At 36.4% G+C, this 12,540-nt stretch overlaps 1 protein-coding gene across 1 annotated transcript; it reads right to left on the bottom strand.

The window, feature by feature from the left end:
- Positions 1 to 284: 284 nt before the first annotated feature.
- On the bottom strand, positions 285 to 12,539 carry PUS7L (pseudouridylate synthase 7 like; the record flags this gene model as incomplete). The annotated part of the gene is made up of 8 exons (XM_009286266.1): positions 285 to 1,392; positions 2,033 to 2,086; positions 3,804 to 4,081; positions 5,566 to 5,647; positions 7,188 to 7,286; positions 8,947 to 9,142; positions 10,822 to 10,981; positions 11,669 to 12,539. Coding segments are annotated over 8 exons (2,064 nt in total), but the record flags the coding sequence as incomplete, so codon positions are not given.
- Position 12,540: the final 1 nt, after the last annotated feature.

The following is a 12,540-nucleotide window of genomic DNA, read 5'->3' on the forward strand; positions in this document are numbered from 1 at the left end:
CCTGTGGTACTCACTCCAGGTAGGGTATGACCCATTAACCACTACTCTCCGAGCCTCATCCAATCATTTTTTTAGCCATCTGGTTGTACACCTATCCAGACCATAATGTCCTAAGTTGATTTGAAGAATATCGTGGGACAGTGTCAAACGCCTTGCTAAAGTCAAGGTAAATGACATTTTCTCCTCTCCCCTTTCCCACAAATCCACTCATTTTATTACAGTTAACTGTTGGTTTTTTTATTTACGAAAAAAATATAAAAGCTTTTTTCCAGAGATGGTTCCATTAGTATATTTTTTGCCACCGTCAGGCTTTACAGTAACAGGAATAAAATCTGCATCCTGTAAACAATAAAGCAGGGTTTGGGTTTTATTATAAATGGTTTTGCAGTTATGTTAATTATTCACCTCGTCTTGATGAGCTTACTTGAATAGGCACTAACTAACAGCTATGCACTACTTACTCCTGGAATCCTTAGCATTAACTTAAGTTGGGGGATTCATCAAATGTCTGATAAAATATCAGATGACTTGTCACTGTTGACTCAGGACTTTTACCTTTTAACGCTTGGTGCCTGAACACAACGAAAACACAATATATTTAGTGAACCTCAGTACAGCAACTTTTCAATTAGATACCTGTAGGCTGCAAACTTGTAACATTATTGCTTGAACAGCATTTGTATAAACCATTTAAAAAAAAAATTATGAAATAAAAGATACATTTGTTTGCTGCAAATATTTTTGCAGGGTTTAATTTTGCAAGTCAGATGTCTATGCAAATGTGAAATTCATGCTTGCAGCCCATGGCTTCTTAAAGTTCTGTTAAACCTGCCTAGCGTAACACATAGCTTTATTCCAATGCATCCAAGTGTTTGCATTTAGGGTTTGGAACGTGTTTGGAACATTCCAAAGGGTTTTGGTGGGGGTTTTTCCTAATCAGTATGAATCTCAATCTACAAATTTTTCCCGTTTCTGGCTTGAGCCTGTTATTCTCCCTTATTTTCTTGGCATTATACATAAAATATCACCGTAGTATAATATTCCTGCAATTTTTCATTAACTGGAATCTTAAAAGTCACATTTCATTATTTCTCTCAGACAGACTGTTGCATAACATGAAGGATCAAGGTCAAATGATACATGAAGAGAGACTTTTGATTCATTCAGATGGTTGTCTTCAATTTCAATTCCTTTTTCACTACCTTCCAAAAAATATGACAGATTCTGAACATTTTTCAAAATGGGTCTGTAGCATCCAGGTATATTCAGCTGTAATGGAGACACTCTGAATTTGCACATCTGCAGCTCATCCTCAGAAAGCCTTTCATGGTACCATTGCCCAACTTTATTACTGGGATACTTGATACTATGTCCCACCATTGGAAGAACCACCTTCAAAGAAAAAACCAAAACAACAAACATATTTGAAATGAAGCCCACCAATTCCCCTTTAAATAAATGTGATTACAATTTTAAATGTGTCTAAATCTTGTGTTTTGGGGCCTGAAATAGTAGAACAGCAGCTTCTCTTGTGAAATAAAGCAGTGCAAGGCAGGTATCTTGGATGTAATTAAAGCAGAAAAAATAATCAATGTATCAGGATTCATTAAACAAACTAGAAATAGACTAACATGAATTTCCTTGCTTGTTGGGAAAGACACAGCAATAAAGATCTTAAGTTGCCTATGTAAGACTTCACAACTACACACCCCGAACCTTCAAAAATTAGAACGTCAACTGCTCTCGAAAGTTTTTCCCAGTAGACTGAAAAAATTTTCAAAGTATTTACAGTCAGCTTCAAGATCAATATTGCCATACTGCAAATGACACTGTACTTATTTCCATTACAAAGTAAATATTCTTTCCTCCTGTTTGTTATGAGAGTGGAGATTAGTTCACATGTGTTTTCTTTAATGTGCATTCTGGCAAGGAAGAAAACTGCACCAGTTAACTTAATCACATTATTTTTAAAAAGAAAACATTTTAATCAAATAAAGAGATCAACAACTCAGAATTTTTCATACAGACTTACTTGGTTCATAGAGTATTTGTTAGCTGACTCTTCTGGAGCAGTGACTACATGAACCTGACAAGACATTTAAGAAGTTAAGAAAAAACCCTTTTTTAAAAATAAAACATACACTTTATTTTAGGAATTATGCACTATACTCCCAAACTCATAAAGGATTCTAAGGTTATTTGACTACTGCAAGGACAATAATCTATTTCAGGTATGAAAAAAAGAAGAGATGCTTAATATAAAGTAATCTGTTTACTGGTAAATGGTGTTGCATTAAATATTTACTGATGCTAGCTAGCACTAATTAGCAAACTATCACTACAAACTCACATTCTTTGAAGTTAACTGTGCCAATGCAATCTTGTGCTACACCAGCAAAAGCAAAAATACTAAGAAAAATGTTTCATATTAAATAGGAATATATCTATACTAAAGTCAGTAACTCAATATTGAATTTGATACCTCTGGTTTTCATTTTTTGATCTACTTGTTTTATTAACATTCACTCTCAAAAATATTGTTGAAGAAAAATTACAATGGAAACAGGAGCCACTCTACAGGGACTGGAGGTTATTCAGTAACCTTCCAAGTGCTCTTGCTTTCAAATTTGTAAGATGTTCACCCAAAAGAAATGAGATACATTCTGCCTATGCGCACACCTGTTTATTATCCAGTAAAACACTGCAAAATCCTATGCTTTATCTGATGATCAGGAGAATGATAGAGTCATAAAATCATTTAGGTTGGAAAAGACCCTTAAGATCATTGAATCCAGCCATAAACCTAGCACTGCCAAGTCCACCACTAAACCATGTCCCTAAGCGCCACATCTACACATCTTTTAAATACCTCCAGGAATGGTGACTCAACCACTTCCCTGGGCAGCCTGTTCCAATGCTTGACAACCCTTTCGGTGAAGAATTTTTTCCTAATATCCAATCTAAACCTCCCCTGGCGCAACTTGAGGCCATTTCCTCTTGTCCTATTGCAACTTGGGAGGAGACCCAACTGCTTCCACAATAAGAAAAAGGTATGCTAACCCTGAAAGAAATGGCTTCAGAACGGACTTCAGCATGCCAAGACCTGGGACCAGCATACACTCCACTGCTGGCTTCTGCTCATTGGCTCACCCATGGCTCCACGCACAGCACCCAGGGCTGTGCTGTGGGCGAGCAGAAGCACTCCCTTGCCCTTTACTACTTTCCCAAGACGACTGCTGCATTCTTTGAACAGCCGGTAACAGTTTAGACCCACTGTCAATCTTTTAGTTGCCTGAGTAAGTGAAATTGTGCTACACGTGCTTTGACTGTGTAGCTGCAACGAGATTACCAGTTCAGTCTGAGGCCACCTTTCACCATGGGCTTACGTTCATTAATATATATAATGGGAAGGTCTGACCTGGAGAGCAAGACTCAGATCTGCACTGGCTGATAACATAGGCACACCCAGAGTCCACTCTGAAGGCTTTCCCCTGTCAGATCCTAAGAAGAGCATTATATACCATGCAGGCTAAATTCTTACATATATCAATTCTGACATTCTGTTCCTTCTTCTCACTTGAATAAAATGAACAGTCAGAACAGATAAAAGCTGCTAACATACATCTAGCTTATACACCTATTTATAGTAAATCAAAAAAAGCTACACCACTTTTTTCACCTTTGTCACTAATATTAAATATTTTAATGAACAAACCAAAATAAAATCATTAGAGTATATATGAGTATGTATTCAAGTGCATTAAGCTATTTTTTTTTACAAGAACTATTTTGTGAAGACTCACCTTGTCATTCAGGGAAACGCTTTCATCATTTCCTTCTGAGAAGACAAGATCACCCTCAACAACTTTTGAACCATAGATCTTCAGTCTATATGATGCTGCTTCATTCCAAATTTTACTGCAATAAGCATGGACATAGAATATGCGCATGGAATGAGGAATATTGAGCCATCCTTTGGTACAACCTTCATGATTTACACCATAGCGATTTAAAGCTCGTAGCAACATCTTCTCTCTCACTTTAAATTCTGGCAGCATCAAGAGTGCACCCTTTGCATCTTCTGATATAAACAAAAATAACCATATAAGTAAACCCTGATTTTTCAAATAGTACCTGTCAGGAAAAAATACACTTAAGAACATGAAATAATCAGGTAGGGAAAATGTGTCAGTCTAACCTCTTTATGCTGACTTTTAGGTTATTATTCCCTTTCCTTCAATGTGTCATGTTAGACAAATTTCATCTTAGTTGCCTATCAACACAGTCCCATGAATTCTATTCTACTTCATGCAGTATAAACTAAACTAGCTGCCATTCAGTTCTTCAGCCTAGTTTGCTTTTTTTTTTTTTTTGGAAACTTACTTCATCACTCCAAAGGTTTTTTTAGATCAGGTAACTGAAAGTAAAAAACAAGCTATAAAATAACATTAAACCTCTACTTTACATCATTTGAGAACATGTATTTCATAGGGGGTAAAAAACATGTCTTTATTTTAAAGGTACAATTTGCATTGGCCACTGGGAAGTCTGAGCCTCAACCAAGATGAAAATGTATTTAATCAGACTTGTACTACATTATATAAATGTTGTATATTTAAAATTTTATGGTTTACATATTTTCTCATTACAAGTGATTATCTGACGAAGCCTTTTGCATAGCCTTTTACCCTTTCGCTTTCAGGAAAAGGCAAGCAGCTGTTTTCAGAGTCCACATCAATGTCTTTCCATGCATCATACAGCAATGTACAGCACAGAATGATTCACTGTATCTTTTTTGCAAAATGAAAAGTATCTGTGTCTCTTTAAGATATATATCATAGTTGTTCTGTCAATCTACAGTGATAAGCAGGCTAATAGATGTGGAATATTTGAAAAGAACAAATATATTTGAAGTCGAGAGCAACTCCAAATTTTTAGTTTTGGAGAGAAAGTTAAGTTGAATGATAAAAACAATAAACATGACAAACAGAGCATTTTACTCGGCACACTTCTGCCTTTGACATATTTACTTGCTTTTAGTTCAAGACAGAAAGAAGGTAGATCACAGGAAAGCATGGAAGAGACACATAATTAAAGAGATGTAAAAGCAAAGCCCAAAGGTGCAAAAAACAGGAGCTAAGATTGTTACAGAAATCTCAGAAAATTAGATGCCCACAGGTGGTAAGTGCTTAGTATGAGTTGGGTGTCTCATTTCTGTATACTTCCTTTATTAGGGAGGAGAAGTTTATATTCCAAAAGGAGACAGGTGGAAGGAGGCTAAAACTGCTTTGATAAAATTATCTTAGTCTTTTCCAGCATTATGCTACACAGTGTTTGTTTCTGTACTGTCTTGCACCTGAAGTACATTAGTTTTCCACTATTTTGCACATTTAGGGCCTTATCCTCATCTAATTTTTAACTGTGCAACTCTACTGAGTTCGCAGAATAAGCTATTAAGTGGTATAAAGCAGCAGCAAAATAAAAAGTATCTCTCTGTGCAGCAACACCTCATTCACTCACAATACTGACCCTGAATAAATACATAGACAATTTAACTGGACATACCAGTTTGAAGAAAGTATCTTTTTGTGTTGTTGACAGGGTCATCAGTATCTTCGGGTGTGAAGAATAACTTCACAGCTTTCACCTTTAAAGAACAATAATAATTTATATTCTTTTGCATTTAAATACAACTGTTTGTCAGGTAAACAGACAATCATGCATCCAATTCTGTGGTAGCATATTTTGCAACCTCTCAAAATTATACCAGTTCTTTAAGGTCAAAGTAAAATTCTCCCTTTCACAGAAGATGCCACGAACAGCAAACCAATGTGGTTGTGTTCCTTCTCAGATTAAAGAAAGTTTTTAGTCACACAGAAAACACAAGAGAGCTTTCAAAGCTCTATAAGAAATCAGTCACTCTTCTTGAACATCCAGTTAGAACTCCTCCACTTTGTAATGCCATCATTCTATCCTGAACAGGAAGGTTCCTTCTTTCCCTTTTGCGTGTTTCATGCAAAAATTAGACTGAACGCTTTCCACAGTCTCACACAGAGGGACAACAATTTTTTTTTTTATACTGATCTGTATTAGGTTACATGACACTGTGACAGGGAAAACAAAACACTACACTAACCTCTGCTACTTGCAACACCAGTGGAGCCACACAATTTGCTAGCACTTATACCAACCTGTGACATCTGGTTCTTGTCCTCCTCTGTATTGGACTGTGCAAGCACATACTGGCACATTTCTAACATAAACAGTAGTTCCTACATGTTTTAAATTAAAAAGTACCTGAGTTAAGACTAGAGATTTAAATCATTACTCTTCAGGGACTGGCACCTGGTACCAACTGCTAGCATACCAGAATTCGAAATGTCAGATACATCAACAGTAAATTCTATGGGCTGCCTTCAAATCTCAATTCTTCTTATATTTGGAGGATAAGTTTTCCTGACTTTTCTCAGAATCAAAACAAGATTGGAAGAAAAGGATACTCAAGTATTCATTCAACTTTGTAGTGTCCGATTTTGTTTTAGACCTGTGCCAAGTACTATACCATATACATTGAAAAGTATATGATTCATCTCATGAATTATTACTTAAGAAATAAGCTCCCCTTAGCTTACATGGGAGCAATCGCTCAGAACTAAGAGTTTGGGAAAGTAGCCAAGGAATAATGGAAAGCAGCAATCTCTTCTATATAGCAGATAAATTACTGTGGTATTGAAAAAGCAAATCCTTTCATATGATCCTACGTAATATCTTGTGACGTGTTTAAGAAGTATATAGACCCCCAGCGGGATAAAGAGGCTACAAGTTAGGAGACGATCAGGACCATGAATAAACATTGTATAAAGATTGCTTCATTTTAGTGTTCAAACCTTGCACGGAATGCAGCCACTTTCCTGCCAATCACAATCACATACCAATCACAGACAGAAAAATCACCTCCTGAACTATTTAAAGCTGCACCTGCTGTTTTAAAAAAAATTTGTTTCAGTATGAAGATCTTCATGCTTATGTTGTTGTCAAAACTGATCTGGCAATTATTTCCAGCACACATATGGGTTTATCTCACAAATGAAATTGTTCACTGGGAAGGTCAGCTCCAGGGCTAGACATTGCAACAGTAATGTGAAATTAACTTGACAGTAACTACTTAAATTACAAAACGAAAATACCATGTTTTCATTCAGTAAAGCCAATCCTATTTGATCTGTCTGAACATTTTGTCCTTGTCCAAATCGCTGAGGTCCATAGTAATTTACAAAACCTTTTGTCTAGAATGATAAAGAATAAATATGTTAAAAGCATGAAAGTACCAGGTACAATTAGTAAGACTAAGCATACAACACACATACATCTACATTTACATCCAAAATGCATACAAACTGGCTTTTTAATCAGAAATAATATGTAACAAAATCATAACTTATGATTCATTACAATATTTTAGCACCTGATTTAGAAACATCTAACAAGACAACCAAGTTCTATCATTGTCTTCACTTTCATAAAAAAATAGGTAAATGAAACAAAATTATTTCTATATAGTTAATTATTATAAATTCAACCACAGGCCAAGTCAAAGTAATCGAGCTCTTTATATGTGCCAAATTATGAAATCTCTACTCAAGCAAATGCGGCATAGCACAGGTAATGAACAGTAACCACCGTTGGGACATTTTTCCTTAAAAATACTAATCTTTTTTCACATGAGATCATTTGTATTATTATTACAATAGTAAAGAGTGAGCGCTTCTGCTAATTGGCATTTTAAGTCTCCTGATGAATTCTAGGTCACATGTGGGCAGTAAAATCACAGCCATGTGACCCAATGAGAACATCCTTTTCTAGAAAATAGTAAGTGTGCATGGAGTAGGCAAGCAAAAAACATATGGTATTTGTTTTGGAACTGGTTATTCAGTTCAAATTATATAACCTTGCTTTGGACATCCTTAGGTCCCATACACAATTTTGTTTTCATGGAAGATGAAAAATCCGTATTTTGGATTAACACATATGCTGGTTTTGCATTCATCATCTGACCAGTGAGCTAAATCTAATAAAGCAAGTGACATAATCATAGGAATTTGTGTTCATTTTCCAAACAGCAAAACAAAAAACCAGTCAGATGGAGCAGAGAGAGAGGGAAAAGCATTAAAGTACCAGTTGAATGCTTTTTTCAATAATAAAATTAATTTCCAAAATACATGTAATGTATTTTCATTCAAGTCTTTATTCCCGGATTAATCTTCTTAAAGTAATTTGTATTATGGTTACTACTTAGAAAGATAGGGCAGGAAAATTACTGCTGTACAAAACACCTCAAGTTTTTCTTTTCCATGATTTTCTTCTACTTTTCTCAGTGATTTAAGAATGTCTGGTGATGGGGTTTTCTTCCGGGAGTAAGGATAACAGCAATCAAAATCCACTGAATTTCAGGGAATCTTCTTTCTTTGGTACGGACATTTCACATGTATTTATGCCATGAAAGTACGCAGTTTTTCACCCGAGCCAACCATGCATGTTCCTCACATGACCAAAAAAGACAACCAGTTGACATGTGTACTACATTCTTTTACGCTGTCAACTGCCATAGTGAAACACATCACTTCAGTTGGCCTTAGATCTGTGCAGCAATAGCTCATATATCCATACGCATTTGCTACTATATTTCCCATCTGTCTTGCTGCACCACTCTGGGGTCTGCAGTCTGTAACACAGAATGAATTCACTTATGGTCCCTCCTTGGAAGGCAGCTTTACTCCTGTGATTCCTTAAGTAATGCAGGAAAGACATAAAATAGCAAAAAGCATCAAAACTGGGAAATAGTGCCATTACTGTGCTATTACAAGCATTTTGTTTAAAAGTACTTTTTCTTTTTACAGCACAGAATTAAAACTCTGTTCATTATTGGCAACCATGAGGCTTTTTTACCTCAACGTTTTTCATTGCTTCAGATATTCTCTCTTTCAAATCTGCAGAAGAGTCATGACTGTGGTGTTTGAGATCTCTCACAACTATATCAAAGCGATTGCCCTTCAGCTGACCAAGTCTAAGGTGCTGGCATGCTGAATGTATGTTGTGTATTCTCATGCCCTTTTTTTCCATTTTGCTTCCAATTTCTTTCAACCTGCATAAATAATTGGGAGAAATTATGAACCATCCTTTCCTAAAACTATCCAACTTCTAATCAATGTCTTTACCTTTGCACTAGAATTAAAAACCTTTAAAAAAAAATAAAAAGGGATTTAAAATGGATTATTATGAGAAAACCAAACCAAATGCAGATAGAAGTCTTAAAATTTTCTTATAGTCCAGAAATACTTTCTAAATATTTGCTTCATTTGCACTTATATTCTGCAGCTCACCAGATATTGGAATGAAGCAATTCATTGAACTTTCTCAAGGCAACTGAACTGAATTTTGCATTTTTTATTGAAAAACACGGAATTTAGTCTTCAGTAATAAAAATCTGCTTTTCATTAAAAAAAAAAAAAAAAAGAAAAATAAAAAGTAATGTGCTCTAGCAGACTCCAAAACACAATTGCTCTTTCTTGGTCAGCCTTAACAAAAACAAACTCAGCGCACTGATTCTCTGGGTATGCTTGCACATGCTTGTAATTGGCAACACAGCTGACAGTTCAAGTATTTGCCCTTTAAAGTATCCACTCAATCTCTTTGTTCTTGTGTGTAAGTAAGAGTCATTCAAATCAAAGGAAACTTTCAGCATGAAAGCTTATATTCTAAGCCATATTTTAATAACTTTATAAATTAATTATTTATAAAAATTATTTATTTTCCCTGTTATGCTAGTGGCTCGGAAGCATTTAACTATTTTGCTTAATCATTTAAACATTAATGCAGTTTTGCTAATCATCTCTTGCACAACTGGCCTTGCAGCCCAGTTTGCAGTGGAATTTTACTATTGATATATATTTTTGTTAGTAATAAATACTAAAAACATAAATTCTACTTTCCTTTATTTGCAAAGCGTACTTTGTTGCTATGACCAAAAACCATTAGGAAGTTAAAGCTGAGGAAGAAGTAAGTTATGGTTTTGACTCCAGCATTTTTACTGTTACTATGGCAGAACTTAATATATATTTTTTACCCACTGAGCTGGCTACAGAGAGTAACAAAAACAAGGAATGGAAAGGCACATCTTGTATTATTGACACGTTATTCAGAATGTATTTTCTGCCCTCGGGTTTGGTGATACCTTCTTTACTTAGTCTCATGTTTCTAAACGGGACAATACAATGGAAGTTGATACTTAACACTCAAAGACAGCATCTGTCCAAAGTATATTTTTAATGATTTACTTTAGTTTTGTAGCCGTATAAAGCTTTTAAGCTGTTGTCTGTGGACCACAAGACAATACTTTGATAGTATGTGGAAAGCTGTTGCGTCATGTAGTATATAGGCTTCTTCTCGGTTCCAGCTGGTGGATGGTATTTAAGAAATTGTAAAGCGGATCCCATGAGCATGAATTGGAAGGATGCTGTCCCAGAAGATACAGTATATTCGTATTATGAAAAATACAGAGAAAGGCGAGACTTTCCTTTAAATTCCAACACTGGGGGACTTCAGCGCTAAGCTGTATATTCCCTAAAGCCACAAAATATGGCCACAGCCATTTCCACTGTGCTGTAATACAGGAGAAGGGAAGACTACAGCCATTTAAACTGTGCTGTAATACAGGAGAAGGGAAGACACATCAATAAGAACATTTCAGAAGATCATACCACGTTGATACTTATTAACACACACAAATATGTGCTAAACTTAATGCACCCAGATTGTTAGTACCTCTCAGGAGTCACCTTCTTCACGACCATAGGTTGGTAAGTAATAGCCTTCTTATCTTTGATGCCAGTGTAACTGAAGTCTGAAGGAAGAACACCAAGTTCAGCAGCCAAGAAGCCGATTGCTTCTAGTGTTTCTAGATTTTCTTTCTGAAGGGTGAAAGCTGAAACAATCATCTCAGAATTATTAGGAATTTGCACTTCTAAATCATACAGGTGTTCTGCCACGACAGATGGGCAGGTTCTTCCCTTCAAACTGTAATAGCATGGGAACTGCAAAGATACAGTCCTCCCACCCCACAAAACTAAAGGAAATGGGACTTCTTCAGTATTGAAAGAGAAAAATAAAGACACAGTAAACAAAACTCTTGGAACAACCAGAAACCCCTGCTGCCTTTAAAAATAGTACCTGATAAAATGCAACACAATTCAATGAACATGTACTGACTTATTGCTAGAAACATTCTCTATATCAGAAACCAACTGCTTTAAGGAATGAGATCATAAATCAAATTTGACCTTACTAACTTGTCCAACATCTAGATGCACCTTCTAAAATCCCCCAATTACTTTCAAGGGAAAGCTAGCACACAAGGAATAACACAGAGTTAGTGCTACAGCCAAAAGAACTGAAACCATTATCACTGAACAGTTTATGTAAAATCACTGCAGTAACTTGATTCATCCATCTCATTCTCCAGCGATGTAACTACACTGCATTAATAATGATTTACTTCAGCATAAACAATGGGTCAACCAGGCCTATACATCACATAAAAATGATTCGGAGTCTCAGTCTTACTAAAGAACACCGTAACACCTGACACTTTCACTAAAAGTGTAATATTTACCTGTATAAAGATCTTGTTTTTCCTGGAAACCACCAGCAGACCTTTTTCTGGACCAACTTTTTCCTCGAAATCGTACCATTATTGACATATTTGGCTGATCATTGACATCTGTCACAGTGAAAGACTTTGTTTCTAAAACTTTCCCAAATTTTCTATTGATAAAGTGGTGAACTACTTTTCTGTGCTCTTTGTTTCCATCAGGCTCAAAAGAAAATGTAGAATTTTCTAGCTTTGCATCTAAAAATTTAAAGAAATCACTTGTTTCCTTTTCAGTCACTAACTGACAAAGTTCTCTGTAATCAGCATTTCCTTTTACAATCACTTCATTGTCTTTTGTAACAGTGACTAGAAAGGGGAATTTCTGCCTAATAGCACCGTGTAAATCAGCTCGATTTTTCTTGTCCAGTATAGGTCCCAGCGAGAACTCCCCAGTGATAGAATCGGCATTATTTTCCAAGTCCCACGCATCCTTCAGATCACAAGCAAATTTATTAAGCAGTTCACTCATGGGTTTGCCTAGTAAGGAATCCAATATACTGGCCTCCTCGAGGCCAGATTTCAGTTCAGGTTCACCCTCGCGCTGGGTTTTGTTAGGGGATGCAGAACAGTCGCCTCCTGCCCAACTCGGGTCACGCTCCGAAGGACTGGGCGCACCACCACCACAGCCCTCGGCACACGGATCAGGAGGCTCCGTTCTCAGCTTTTTGGGTTGCTGCAGGCCCGGGCTACTTTGTTGCAGCGGCGCTTCGCTGGTTTTCTGAAGCGATTCAGCCCGGGTATCCCTAAGGAAGTGTTTGGGCATCTCGATTTCCGTCACCACGAAGTCACTCGGTGAGTTTTTGATAGTACCAAACAAGCCAGTGTGATCAGTC

Source organism: Aptenodytes forsteri, unplaced genomic scaffold, assembly GCF_000699145.1.
Source record: "Aptenodytes forsteri isolate BGI_AS27 unplaced genomic scaffold, ASM69914v1 Scaffold103, whole genome shotgun sequence".
NCBI lineage: Eukaryota > Metazoa > Chordata > Aves > Sphenisciformes > Spheniscidae > Aptenodytes > Aptenodytes forsteri.